Consider the following 15,230-nt stretch of genomic DNA (forward strand, 5'->3'; position numbering starts at 1 on the left):
TTCAGTGCCGCTGTCCTGCAGGTCCCACTCAAGCCACTTCAAAGTAACTTGGCGTTCAGTTTACGTCAAAGACGTAACTAAGAGGCTACAGTGCTTCTTGGGTGCTGCTCTCATAACAAAACCCCATTTAGAAGTAGACGAAGTATAATTGCACTGCTGCTGTAAAGGAGGCCTTCCTTGGAGTGGCAATCTTCCCGTGGTGAGGAAACCTGGACAGTTCCACTATGTTTGGGAATAATTGTTTAGAAGGACTAGGACTATTTTGAAACCCCTGTCTTTTTAAAAAATGGCAAACCCTGTATGGTCACTGGCTGTGAAAGTGATGGAAGAGAGTGTGGTGTGTGTGGCTTCCGGTCCTGTCATGGATGAGCTTGATGAGCAGTGCAGGGCCTGCGTGTCTCCTGAAGCAGAGCCCGCTCACTCTCTCTTCCTTCACAGGGTCAGACAGGTGGACCTCTGCAGAGAGACGGTATTTCAACAAAGGAATCACTGCTTATAAGAAAGACTTCTTCATGGTACAGAAGCTGGTGAGCTGGAGAGTTTTTTCTACTTGTGTTTAAGGGCCATGTTGAATAAATGGCCACACCCTTCACCATGACCTCCTTAGATACCAGTAGCTAGTTTTACAATTCTCTGTATTTCTGGGTTTTGACATTTCCTGCAAAAATGTTTACTCTTTTCACAGTGAAAACATTTCTGTTAGTTTGAGAAAACTGTCAGACATCTATGTCATATCATTTCTTATCATGACCGTGAGACATTTAAGGAGTTTATTTGGCAAAACTAAGCCTGTTGCTTCTGTTCTCCAAGTCCAAGCACTTGATTTTTTTTTCAGTGCTTTAAAGGGACAAATCTTCAATAACATTGTAGAATATTTCAAAAATCCATCGTTTTGAAAAATTAAATGCAAAAGTTGTTAAATCATTTAGTTTACACTTTTGCATATCTTAAGTATTTGTAAAAAAGGGCGGCGAAATACTTTCAGGTGCCATTGTGATCTTGCCACATGTACATCATGACAGAATCACAAATCATTACCTTTTACCTTATGTGGTTTTCTGAGTATTATTCTGTGTAGGTTTTTCAGGCTAACCGTTGTTCAGATGTACTACATAGGCAGGAAACGCTTTTAAGAGTCAATATAAAACAAGTGCATTTTCATCTGATTTTAATCCACGCAGCACTTAAAGCACCCAAGTCTCAAAATTGTGCATTACTTTGTTTTTCAGAGCTAAAACTTAATGGGAAATAATAAATGCGGTTGTTTTTTCACACTCAAGAGCAGCCTCTCGCATATTTCTAGTGCAAGAGAGCTCTGAATCACAAGCAGTTTATGCCTGAATTGAAGTATTCCCTGCCATCAAAGTCCAGCGTCTGCACTCTGGTTTGTGTATTTGTGATGTTCGGTATGCAGTATGGTGTACCTGCAAAAATAAGGAGGAAAGCAACCTAAAATATCGCTCCTTGGCTGTCTAAGAAGAGCAAAACAACTTAAAATGTTGTACATTTTCTGTCGGAATGTACTTAACATGGGCATACTCAGAGCAAATGGCCTCTAGTGGTTTTCCAGAAAGATCTGAAAACAGTTGAAACATGTATCTGCAGAAGGGGGTAACTGTCTGCTGGCAGTAAAATGTGGTTCTTTGTTCAGGTGAGGACGAAGACGGTGGCTCAGTGCGTGGAGTTTTACTACACCTACAAGAAACAGGTGAAGATCGGACGCAACGGCACGCTGATTTACGGAGACTCTGAACCGGCAGAAGGGAAGAGTCTGCAGGATGAGGTGGAAGTAAATGTGAAGGTCAGTTTGGGATGTGGTGTCATTCCAAAGTGGATGTTCATCTGGCCCTCACAGGAAAAAAAAAAAGCAAAATTTATCTTTGAAGAGTAGTGCAGATAGTGGACTTGCAAAATGCTTCACCAACAAATGGTGATGTAATTTAAGTTTTTTTTTTTAGGTGAAAGGCTACATGTGCTGAAACAGGGTGATGATCAAGTCCTCTAATAGTGTGCTGTCAGCAAGGTTGCTACTGAGTGGGTGAGAGACATTAGTGGGTGAGGGACATTTATCATGAAGGTCTACTGGGCCACAGTGTCTGAGATCCCTCAGATTGCTAATCGATACCCACAATTAAGATGTAGGAAGCGATCTGTTAGGATGAGTAGATGAGACATTTTGATTAAACCAACTTTCCCCTTTGTCATCACCACTGACCTTGGCATTTTGCACAGCTGTGATTTTTACGTTGTACGTCTCAAGTGAAGAGACCAAGCCTCTTGGCTCTCTGGCCCACAGAGTTCCCAGCGGTATGAGCCCGCTGTCAGGGACACTGCCCAAGACGAAGATGAAGATGAGAAAAGGAAGTGGGTGGAGCTGGCAGACAAGAGGCAAGGCCCCAGCCCTCCGAAAGTGACACAGGCGCTCCAGGCCTGCGAAAACGTGAGTGACGAGCTGCTCCCCAAGTTCATAGGTCTCGCTGTCACAGCTGTGTGTCACCTTCATCGATAAGACTGGGGGTTAAGAAACATCTGAAATGTAGTGAGTTTTAATGGTGTCTTATGTGTTTCTGAGCTGTTTGAGGTTTTTTATATTAAATCCAAGACCCCTTCTTGAACACAGCTGTTCTGAAATTTACAAAAATCATACATCTGACAGATAACTCTGCATCAGCATGAAGAATCAGACAGTTCATGATGCATACATTTATTCTTCCAAATGACATTGTGTGAGAAAGGGATGTAAAGCTGAAATCACCTGAAATCAGAACTACGTATAGCAATACGGAGAGCAGCATGTTACAAATTAAATAATTTGTTTCTGTGAAAGGCAGAAACTACTCTGCTGAATTTGATGTCATGTCACCTTCCATTTGAAGATGTTCTTAAGCATTTTTAAGCAGTGAATGTACCACGTCTTGTACATTTTCTACATGAACTGGAGTTGGTTGATTCCTGTGCATAATGCTCTGTAGGGATACTGCCCTCTAGTGTTGACTGATTGTAACTATTGAAATAATCTAGATCCTTCAGAATGCATTGGGGCAGGGCTGCCCAACCCTATTCCCTTTTCTTTCCCAGTTAGGTCACTTGCCTGGACTAGCTCACTGTTTTGTTAGACCGTTTCAGGTTTTTCACTTCCACAAAAAATGCAAGATTTATGTATGAGGAACTTCACCAAAGGTGAAATTGATTTTAAACTGAAAACTGTTGCAAAAGACTGAATTAGATTTTTAGTTAGGCTAAATAATTGGAGACTGAGGAATGGAGCAAGCAACCCTGTAAACCAAAGCAGGTTTGGCCTCGTTTCCCCAATACAAACAACCCTCATGTTATTTCAGTGCACATTCCATCAACTCTGTTTGCACCACAGCTGCATAGCTAGCTCACCGTTCTGTTCATACCCATACAAGCCAGTCCATGAGCTAGATAGGAAAGCGATTTTGTTGGCAGCCAAAACAAATATATGTTATGCGGTAGGGTGGAGACCAAGATCATACTTGGTTGCACATATTTACAGAAGTGTTCTTGTGGAAGGAAGTATATAGGTAACGTTTTACTATTGCAGAAACTGTGACAGCATTTTCTGCAAAACCTGCATGGGTTTTTATTCTCTCTCATTTCTTAGTCTGTGAGCTGTCATTATCCGTATTTGGTATTGGGTTTTACTTTTCTTGTTTTTTAACAAATAAAACAAATGCTCCTATGACACTCCTAATTTTAGCCTTTAAAAAATGTAAATTATATTGTCAATTCCAATATAATTATATAAACTTTAATAAGCTGTTATTTTTGTGCCCATCATCATACCAAGGGCATTTTGGCCCAGTAGTGTGCTGTAGCTGTGAGGCACATTGTGCAGGCCTGTTCTCCAAATCTCCGCGAGGCTGATGGCGTCGTGTGTCGGCTGTTTCAGGCCGGCGAGGTACTGGTCCTGAGGAGTCAGGAGGCGCCCGGCGAGGAGAAGAAGAGAGACCGGCAGGCGCCCCAGCCCCCGCCTCCTGCCCCAGCGCCGAAACCACGCCAGGAACCTGCTGCTGCAGACAAGAAGAAAGCTGCACCCTCTACCGTCAACAAGGGCCAAGACCAGGAGAATATTTTCCCCTGCAAAAAATGTGGCAGGTGAGTGACCAGTACCATAGCTGGGGAGACATTAGTGGGCCAGGTTGCAGACCCACGCTATCATCTAATCTAGGGGAAATAAGTCCTGACCCTTGACCTTTTTTGGAAGGCCTTTTTTTGGAAGTTTCAGAGTTCAGTAATGAAATGCTCTGGTAATGTCCTCTGTTATTTTACATTAATCACCCAACACCCAAACTGAGTAGAACAGCACCCCACTTCTGTCCTCTTCTTGGTAGCTCTTGACAGCTTAAACGGCAAAATCAAAGGGCGCTGTTAAGTTCAAGCAACGAAGGCAACATATGACTCTAGTTCATAAGTTTGTTTTTTCATTCATCAGTTTTCCATAAACTTTCCTGTTGTGGCTAGTGGTCATTAGGAAGAGCAGGTCCGCTTTTGTTGTCCAGTAACAATAACTGTGATGACTTGTAGGCAGATATTCACACTCCAAGTTTCCGTGGAAGTTAAGAATAATCTTAAACATTAAAACTTTTATGATGGCTTCTCACCATTGAATCGTCTATTACATTTGCAAAATATGTTCTGCATTTCCTGTTCTCCTGTTTGCTGAAGTCAGATTGTCACATGTTAGTGGAGAAGCCAGGTCACTTGTTTTCTGTGAAATTGCCATTCAGCATACACTTCACTGACGCATAGCACATGTCAGGGCTGAAGAGACCCTGTGTATCCCACTGACTTACCTCAGAAGCAGCATAGGTTGAGGTCAGCTCTCCTATTAAACCTATTAAGCACTTTAAAAAAATTGTATGTTGTGAAAAGGCAGGGAATGTAAAACAAACAAAAATGCATGAATGACTCGGTGTTTAAGCTTCTTTCCCGTGAGTGTCAGTTTTTACATTTGGCGAGCTCTAGGTTAGTCACAAATCCAAGTGGAGATTGCATCACAGATGTTTTTGGTGTGTGCTACATCCTTTGCCCCCCAACAGCTGAGCAATGATAACTCTGGCGTCTGGGAAAGCTGGAACATTTTGATGTTTTTACATTTAGATTATACATATACATACAATAAGACCATCTCTTATTCGATTACATTTATGTAAGGTGTAGAGCAATCAGCATGTAATCCTGTTTGTTGACATAAACACTTATTCCATTTTGACTCGTTTGTCTTTTTACAGTTCAATGCTGGTTTCACTCTCGTATACGAGTGGTGTAAAACAGCTTTCCATTATAAAGATTAATTGATCTGTTTTGACATGCAATAAGCATGTTATTGTGTTCCATGTTTCATGGTAGGTTAACCTGTTTGGATTATTCCTGGCTACATTGAACAATAAATCCACACTGACTGATCTTTTTCACATATGCTAAGAGAGAAAACAGTACTGTATTTATTGTGATAAATTAGAAAACCATTCCCCTTAAATTCTCAGTTCTGCATACGAAAAGTGATCAAATTTAAATACAAATCTGGAATGCTCTGTATGGTATATAAACCTGCTGTGAAGATCTTGCTTGCTGTAGAAATTAGTTTGTCTGTTGTCACAGGCACTAACTACTGCCTTCTAATAGGAAACTGTCATATTGCTAGTTGTAAATGATGAGTAATGGTTTATGTTCTTCCCCACCCCTTTCTTAAACCTTCTCTTAGAAGAGCTCATGGCAAGAATAGACTAAGGCATACAGATTCTTTAGTGTTTCAGTACTGTGCTGAGAACCTGTTATTAACAACCGTTTCCTAGCAACTTGAACACACGAGAAGGAAACAGAATGGCATGTCAGCACATCCACTTTGCTGCTTTATTAACTGGAAGAAACAAAAGTAAATAATTGTACCAGAATATGGAGGGAAAAGTATTATATAAGGTAACACTCCACCTGAATTACCCTCAACTGTATCTGAATCAGCATAGCATTTTCACCTTGTGTCTGTAGGTTTCAGTATGGCAAGCTTTTTGGTTTGATGTTCCTAGTTTTTGAATTGTCTTGCACAATAGATTCCTGGTAATGAACAATTCAATGGAAGAAATAACCCTTTAGACTACTATAAACCTAGGGCTCAAAGTCCTGTTGCAGGGCCCTGGGAGTTTAAGTTAACATTTTATGAGACAACAACACATTGTGAACTAATGGGAAAAGGGTCTAAAGTGTTTTTTTCATGCCAGGTACAAAACCAAGCATCTCTTTTTTCTAATCATGGCGGGGCAGAGGAACTGAGACAATATTACAAATCAACTTTAGATAACAAGCTGAGCTCTCATGTTCTATGTGAGGTACAAACTCCACACTTTGTTTTATCATGATTGGTACAAGCAGACGTTTTAGTAGATAATTGAATTTTTGGAGTGCGTAGATCATAAAAACCTGCTCCCTAATGTTTAACAGCTAACTGCAATTTGCTACATGGCCAGATTCACAAAATAATTGACGGTATCTGGCAACGTTTTGCAAAATTAACAACTGAATACTGCCACAGAGCGAAGTAAATGTCAGGGTACCAATTCAGCTGGGCTTTTTTTTAGCTAGGAAAGGCGCTACAGAATTGTACGTCATTGTGCTTTCTTGATTGAAAGAATCTAACAGTACTCTTACGTTTCTGCCTTGTCTCCTTTGTGGCCTTCAATTGCAGCTATGTTTAGACTAATTGACCCCGCTTGCTTGGATGAACCTTTTTTAAACATATGCTATAGATGGCTGGCAAGAGATTTAGCAGACAGTTTATGTTCAGCCTGTCCTTGGCTTCCTTCTTTTGTTGTTGTTTGCTTGCGGCTCTCTAAACGACCCTTACTAGCTTACCAGTCAGTGACTTAAAGTACATACTCTGGTGGAAATTCAAACACTCTCAGAATAAACCCTGTTTATTCTCCACAGTCCAAATTGCTTAAATTAAAACTTGCCTAAACAGTGGGAGTTCTCAAACTTGTAAACTGGGACAGGCTAGGTGCTAATTCCTAACCCTATCCAGCTTTTTAACAGCTAAAAATAGGAATTAAAAAAACACTAGGTCTCTGGGCAGCTCACACAGTAAAGAACATGGGGTTGAGAACGGAGGCCCAGATGTTCTGAGCTGAAGCTTGAGCGGTGTCGCCAGACAGTGGGCGATGTTACTACAGTGGGACAGGTTTAGGATTAGTGGGCTAGAAATCTCAACAGATAGACACATTGGGGCTTCGGGAACTTTCTGTGCACTTGCAGGACTGCAGTGATGCCATCGAGCTGCACTTCCATTCAGGTGATGTAGAACTTGCAGGGTCGGATGACAAATATTTTTGTAAGCAGGCCAGTCAGTGAAACGCTTCGGGCCTCCTGAATGGCTCAGTCCGTAAAGGCACTGTCCCTAGCGCAAGCTGAACTCTGTGATTCAGGTGTCAGCCCGGGTTGTGTATTAATAAAAGCCAGTCGTGACTGGGATTCCCCAAGGGGTGACACAGAATTGGCCAAGTGGCGCTAAGGGGAGGGAGGGATTTGTTGGTCTGGGCTCTCTCGGCTCTCAACAGCACTCTTGTGGCCTTCTGGGCTCTTGCAGGCGTGCACTGCTATTGGTGATGACCCCGCCCCTCCTCCAGTAGGTTCTTAACAACTGGTATGGGGATGCAAAGCTGAGAGGCTTGAAGGTGGGCAAGCCGGAGGAGTCTGTCCTCACTTCCCCATTCCCTGCTGAGAGCAGCTGCAGGGGTCGTCACAGAGAGCCGACATGGAAAATACTAGAGATTCCAAATCCTGGGGGGGGGGTTAATAATAATAATTAATAACAAAATTGTCAACCCTGGCCTACCCTTTTAAGAAAGGGCCTCCCCAGGGGGTGCAGCTGAAGTCATTCGTGAGGCTCAGCTGGCGCGAGAACGAGAAGGGCCCCGGGTGAGAAAGCGAGAGTCCTGCTGTGTGACGGCCGCGGCCTGTGCTCCTCTGCAGGGTCTTCTACAAGGTGAAGAGCCGCAGCGCCCACATGAAGAGCCACGCGGAACAGGAGAAGAAGGCCGCCGCGCTGAGGCAGAAGGAGGCGGACGAGAAGGCGGCGGCCCTGGCGGCCGCGGCAGCCCGGCAGAACGGAGCGCAGGCGGAGGAGAGCAGCAGCGAGGAGTCGTCGGAGGAGGGCGAGGACGAAGACGACGAGGACTGGCACTGAGGCCCAGCGTGGAGGCGGTGGGGGTGCCGTCACCATGGAAACCAAAAGGCGCGCTGGGAGCCTGGAAGGTGGGTTGCACCAGCCAGGCAGAGCTGCGTGCGGCTTGGCCTTGTGAGAGGACAAGGGATATCCCCTGCACAACCATGGAAATTTGTTTTTCATAGCACAGCACAGAGCCTGCTTCCCCTCCTTGCTCCCATTTTTGGTCTGGCTCCTTCAGACACTTTTGTTTATCTGTGAAATTTTATAGCCTGGTCTATTTTCCAGCCTGTCCTGCTCGTCCTGCTCGCCCTGCTCCTCTCAGAGCTTAATGCTGGCTGACACCATTGCACGTCTGGATTACATTTTTACAGGTCCACCTAAAAAAAACATACACCTCTGTTTGACTGTGTTTTCAAGGCTGTACTCTCAGACAGCAGAGTTGGGGACCCCCCCCACTCCAGTGAGCACTTTAACAGTGTTGCCTCGAAGGCTCAGAAATCGCAGTTAACCCTAAACCTGTACTGGAGCTCCCCCTTAATTCGGAAGGGTTTGGTTAAGACACGTGGAGACCAACATCCTCTGGACTAGCTCATGCAATGCTTCAGTTGAGATATTGTTCCACTTTCAATGCAAAAAATCTTGACTGAATGGAAAAGGATTGTTTCTTCTCCTTCTGGGCTAGAAAACTGATATTCTCAGTAGCTGACCCTTTAAGCAGGGGACTGCCAAAAAAGAACAATGTGATTTGGTGTGTTGAAAAGTGCTGTAATTTCCTTTTTATTTTGTCACTATTGATGCCTTGGATGTTTTTAAATGCTTTTTATCTCTACAAGACAATCAATGTATGAATGCCCTTTTATATTCCTGAACTTATGGTTATTATTATTGTTGTTGTTATAATATTGTTATTTTATTAATATTATTATTTTGTGTAATTGTATTTTGCAGTTCTTTTTCTCATTGGGCTGTTTTAGTTGGTCTCGTGTTCTAGAAAAACTGAGCTTCAAGAACTGATTTGAAAAACAGGAACTGAAAGTGACATTCAGTGCAATATGAAATTCTCCTTTTAAAATCCAAGGGCCTTAGTCTTATATGACTGTTTATTTCTTGGTTCATTTATAACTATTTTCGAAGCAGACATCATGGTTTTATAACTATAACAACGTTAACACTGTAACTGTGTTAACAGTACAAACAGCACATTCAGCTCTTTACCCACAGGTGTATACGGCAGTGGTCTTTAAAACTCTGCTCATGCCAGTTGTTTTTGCGGTTGTCAAAATGGTGCTTAAAAGGGTTAATCTATCACATATGAAGAAATTGATTAGGGGTTAAAAGTTTTGTCTCTTGCTTGGATTTAAATTATAGTCTCACCCAAAAGCTTGGCAATTATGTTTGCATTGTAGGAAACAGGATTCTCAGTTGTTCTGCTTAAATTAATTGGCCATTGTGAGATAAGGATGCTTTGTGTTTTTCCTGATTCATTTAAACAAGCAAAGCTCTATCTTTCCTTGCAGTCTAAGTGCATATTAATACTTGTCTGAATTCAGCATCCTCTTCACATTGTAGGGAGTAAGATGAAGTACATTTACGGACAAATGTACAAGCTTTAAGTTGTGTGGTTTCAAAACTGCGCCTTGCTGTTCATTACTGTGTATATAATTGAATTTTTTTGCGATTATATGTGCGATATTTAAATTAAGTAAGGACATTTTTCTCTTATTAAAAGCTGCACATTTTAAAAATGAAATGACTTCATATTGAATGCAGTATTGCAGAGTGGAACCTGTAACCAACAGGTTGCCAAAGTGATCATCACACAAGCCTGATCCAACATTTGTAAGATGCTGAATTTTAGTTCATGAGATTTGAATGAAGTTCAGTACACTGGACATTTAATTTACTTTGCTAAGGTGTTACGACAGGGCATCTCTCCTGCTTGGAACCAAAGCTAACAGTTTTGGTCTGTTGCACCCAGCAATTACGCCTTGTACAGTTCCTTTACGGGAATGCTCAATGAAACTTCCCTTGTGTTTGTAAAGGCCTAACCCAGCTAGGCTATTATAAGCTCGTTTCCATGGTTACTTAAACAGGAGCTTCCTTGAAACCTATGCTATTTATTTACTAGACCAGGAATTGAGGTCAGTCACAGTGGGGAAAAGAGGTTGAAACCAAATTCAACAGCACAAGTATTGTCTGTTTCGCTGTGGTGTTTATGCACAGTGTGCTTTTGTGTGTCCATCTCTCTAGTAAAAAAGATGCCCAGCCTCCTACTGAAATTCAGAGCTGCTTGAGAAAAAGAAACTGCCTGTTTTGTATTTTTTATAAATATATTTGCGATTTAACATTTCTGATCGCCGAAAAGGCATTCTGTGATGATATTGTTGTAGACTGTTTTTATTTAAGAGAGGTAATACCCCAATGATATGAACGCTAAGCTTAAAACGCTAAATGCTTTCATTCTGTACAGTTGTTAAGGGATTTGAGAATTGAAGGTTTATATAAATATATATACACATTTTCTATATTATTTTGATAACGAGCAAAGATACACTAATGTTTGAAAAAAATAAAAATAAATTTCTCAAGTGCATTTACTCCAGTGTAACTTATTTGCAATAATTATTTGATGTCTTTTATTAAAATGCTTAAAATGCTTAAGCAGTGTTGCTGTTCTGTTCCACCACTGAGTTGGCGGTGGATTAACGATCGGGGTTTCTTTAGATTCTTTACGGGTATTAAATACGGCTCGGAGGGAGCTGAGCTTTTGCAGAAGCTCAGCATGTCGAATTTAGCAGCATCCCCAGTATTTCCACATGGTTTGTATGTCCTGGTGCTGCATGGCTGTCTGCATCAGGCCATGCATGATGTCCTTGCAGCTAGACGGGTGATTTCTTTTCTCAAGATTGAAGGTAATCGGGGAATAGCACTGTGATATGGGGCAGTCATCTTTGAAACGGGGACAGAGTTCTGGAGAACATTGTACTACTTCGAACAAGGGGAATGTTTCAGTTTTGTGAGGCAAATTGCTCATTCTAACAAAGAAGGCCACCTTCCCCCTTGGTTTCCAATCACACTAGATAGATAAGACTTTATTGATCCCGAAGGGAAATTGATGAAATGATCTTTGCGTCTGGTAGATTTTGTGCTAGGAAATTGTCCATAGCATTAGTATTTTTAAAGGAACAAGAAATAGGTTTGTTCCATGCTGAAAAGAGAAGAGAGAAAACACAACATTTCGGCTGTGAAGCCTTCTTCAGGTGTATATTCTGCCATCTGCCATGAATATGGTTTGGATGTTCTTTGCGTGGTCTGCAGTGGGGAAACGTGCTGCTGTACAGACTCACCCAGCAGCTCCCGGCGGCTGCAGCCCCTCTCTCGGTCAGCTGCTGTAGTTTCTGTGGTCACGGGAGTATTTCAACAGGTCACACTTGAAGAAGGCTTCTCTTTTCAGCATGGAATAAACCTATTGTTCCTTTGCAGACTACGCATGCTGATGCAGCTACCCACCTGGATTAGTATTTTTAGTCAGAGATGTTCTTGTTTATATGGTTCAAGACCTGTTTGGCTCGCCATCTAGTGCTTTGTAGATGAGGCAAAAGCCACTGTTCTGTTATGTGATTAAGTATCATGTGCATGTTGGAGCAGCATCAAATGCCCTTTTGTACCTGACTCTCCTGGAGGCGAGCTAAATGGTGCTGAATCATTCTAGTGTGATACTGCCCATATCTGTTTGTTTCTGCCTTGCCCATCCACAGCGGGAAGGATTTCTTAACTGCCTACACGTGCTGTGTTATAATTAAATTGGCTTTTTGGGTCATGAATTTCAAATCTCCTACTATGTAGTTAAAACTGAAAGTCTTCTTGCACTGAGACACCCGAGCTTTAATACAACCACTGAGGATCTCTGCAGGACAGCCCTTCAGCAAGTCACTGGAATAACTCATTAGTGTCCTACTCTCTTAACCTCCTGCTGGAGGTTATTGATTAGTTTCTTCATAAAAAAACAAATGCTCTCCTCATCTGTTGTCTTGAAATGTTTATTGGCATTTAGTTGACCTTAAAATATAAGGGGCGTTTTAGGATGACAAAATGCAATAATTGAAAAAAGAAAGGGAATTTAATTCACTCAGAAAAACATTACAGGCATTGAAACATTGCCACATCCAGGTTCAAAGTATAGGGTGGTGTGACCTGTTGTTTTCACAAGACGTCAGAAAGTCAACCATTAGCAGCATGGCAGGCTAAACAGCAATAACCAACGCCTCTGGTGTGAGGATGGCGCCGTGCTTGAGGGTTCTGGTGCCATTCCACTTAGAGAACCAACGCCCAGCTCCTGGACGAGCTGTGGAAAAGCAGATGTTTAGGACCGGTTTTTGCAGACATGTTTCATATATCACAGACATCGGTCATATGACATGCTAGCAGTTCTACAACACTTGTCAGGAGAAAGCCTGTCAACTGATGGAGCAACGCGTCTCTCACTGACTGTCACTGAAAACCAAGAGGCCTTCATTCTGAAAATTCCCCCTGGGAATCGGATGTTCCCTTCTTCTTCAAAGATATCAATCCTGGTCCAGTCCTGGTCAGGGGAGGTAATGTGAAAAAGACCAGAGTTAATTTGACTGAAGGTGGAGTCTGAAAGCACTGGGTGCCAACTACAGTGTTTGGGGAAGGACACAGTTGAATATCATGCAAAAAATGTTTCAGTTATATATTCACATAACATAAAATTGCCACAACTGGAAGTAGATTGAAATTATAGTAACACAAATAATCTGTACCTTGATATGCAGAGTACAGTATGTGGAGTTGTAAAACTCTTAAGAACAGATCAAATATTAGTCCTTATTGTTGTGGTTCTAATTTAATTCAGTAAAACTATTCAAAAGCATTAAAACAAAGAAAAGGCATTTTCTTAGAGCTGGCAGTTTACTATTTAAAATATCTACAGATAAGTACAGTAAGAAAGGTCACACACAAGTTATAGTAAAAAATAGCTTCAGTGCTAATAATGTGATGTTAGTGTAGTGTTTGTTGCATTCATCATTGTATCACTGAAAAATAAAGTAATGTAAAAAAGAATGTTAAAAGGCAACACCGAATTTTTGTTGCATTATAATTGGCCTGAAACCATTTATTTCAAGACTTTCAGAACACATTGTCTTTTCGCATTTCTTTGAAGACAAATGTTTCCTTGCATTTTGTTTTTACAATATCATCATTTGGGAACTGTGGAAACACATTCTAGTTAGTTTACATTAAAATAATGGTTCCAAGGTAAACTAAGATGTCTAATCCTTTAACATAATGCTTATCCTTAGTAAGAATTGTAGGAACATCTTAACATAATGGAAAATTCACCATAGGGTGGCAGTATTTCACTAGGAATCATTCACAATGTACCGTTGAGTCAGTAGTTTTTTAAAATCTGTCAGTGGGTGGAAATAGCCAGGTTACTTGGTCTAACTGCTTGATTAAAATCTAGATTCCCAACAAGAATTATCACTTGTCAGGCAGGGCTTAAACACTCAGCACAAAGAACAGTATTCCTCTAATTTCTGTCATAGAATACAGCCTTTGTTCTGTGAGCTCGCCAAGTAATAGGTGATCAAAAAAAAATCTGTATAAAATAAACAATACAGGTAATGAATTATACTGTAGTTTTCCAAAATTTTGAATTTTTATTTTAATAATTTAATGGAATAAACCAGAATTGATCATTTGAGAAATTATCCATTTATTTTCTGAATCTTATAAATCCTCCATAAAAAATGTTTTCCAGGACCTCGATATCCTTCAGTGTACTTATGGACTGCCCCCTTCAATTCAGACTACAGGCTTTCAATGGGGTTCAAGTCTGGAGACTGACATGGCCATTGCAAACTATTGATTTTGTGGTCAATTAACCATTTCTTTGTGGATTGTGATGTTTGCTTGGGACCACTGTCTTGCCGGAAGCCAAAGACCAGCGGAAACAAAACATACAAAGATCCAGCACCGTTTTTAACAGTAGCTATTCAATTGTCCTTAAACTGCACCCCCACCCCACCCCCCCCCCAGGGATGAATGAAGTATTTTGAATTGAATTGATATGATGTTCTTTTCTGCATATGCAGTGGTGTGTGTGGCCAAACAGCTCTATTTTTCTCTCATCTGATGATAGCATCTTGTTCCAATATCATTTGGCAAGCTCCAGGCGCTTACATTTGTTGGTTACTCTCAGTATTTTTTTCTTCTGGCAGCCCTGCCAAAAACCCAATTGGTGTGGCGGTTCGCCTCTAATTGTAGATTTGGAGACCTGGTGACTGAGCAATTTCACTCATTCTCCAGCTGTGGCCCTTGGTTTTTCTCAGATAAACCAGGCAAATTTACCACTCCTCTAGTGGTCTCAAACTAGTTTAATTAGTTTAATTATATACCTAGGTTTTATTTTTTTTTTGTACCCATTTCCTGATTTATGAAGGTCGACAACAATACAGTACGTCACGTTTCGTTTGTGAGTTCTTTGGCCGTCCCCATGTTGATGGATGTCAAAGGGATTTTTTTGAGTCTTACCTCATTTGCATACCCCAGTTAAACAGGAAGCCATGATCGGCCCCAGTGCAGTTCCTTTAGACTGAGTTGAACATAAAATTAGACTGTTAATGTACATTTAATTTTGTTTGATTATATTTAGAATAATCTTTAGGGATGTTATTGACACATTTTTGAGAAATAAAATTAATACTTGTTAACAAAAACCTTTTTCTCTGAGCAATGGCAGAATATAGTAATATGTTTTTTCTCTGCATACTTTTAGCATAAAATATAGCTCATTACCTATGTTGTTTATTTTATACAGACGTTTTTGCTCATCTTTATCAAGGGTGCCAATACTCTTAGAACTCTACACTTAGCTACTTCTATATAGAGTATTATTACCATTAAAATGCAAATATTTCAATGTTCCTGGTTTGTGTATTTCATAGAGTTTTGATATTCAGTTTCAGTTAGTACAGTGTCTTGTCGTCTCTACTGCAGTCAGAAAAATAGAAAAGACAGT

At 41.0% G+C, this 15,230-nt stretch overlaps 1 protein-coding gene across 4 annotated transcripts in view; it reads left to right on the top strand.

Moving 5' to 3' along the window:
• The window catches only part of mideasb (mitotic deacetylase associated SANT domain protein b), a 41,257-nt gene extending 30,411 nt beyond the window's left edge, over positions 1-10,846 (top strand). For all 4 annotated transcript variants that reach the window (XM_006632602.3, XM_015351002.2, XM_015351001.2 and 1 more), the window contains exons 9-13: positions 439-527; positions 1,652-1,801; positions 2,297-2,440; positions 3,914-4,119; positions 7,990-10,846. In XM_006632602.3, the coding sequence (XP_006632665.1) occupies positions 439-527; positions 1,652-1,801; positions 2,297-2,440; positions 3,914-4,119; positions 7,990-8,203 (803 nt within the window). In that variant the 3' untranslated portion in view covers positions 8,204-10,846. The remainder of the gene's footprint in view (positions 1-438; positions 528-1,651; positions 1,802-2,296; positions 2,441-3,913; positions 4,120-7,989) is intronic.
• The last annotated feature ends 4,384 nt before the right edge of the window (positions 10,847-15,230 follow it).

The sequence above is a fragment of the Lepisosteus oculatus genome, chromosome 8 (genome assembly GCF_040954835.1).
Source record: "Lepisosteus oculatus isolate fLepOcu1 chromosome 8, fLepOcu1.hap2, whole genome shotgun sequence".
Classification (NCBI taxonomy): Eukaryota; Metazoa; Chordata; class Actinopteri; order Semionotiformes; family Lepisosteidae; genus Lepisosteus; species Lepisosteus oculatus.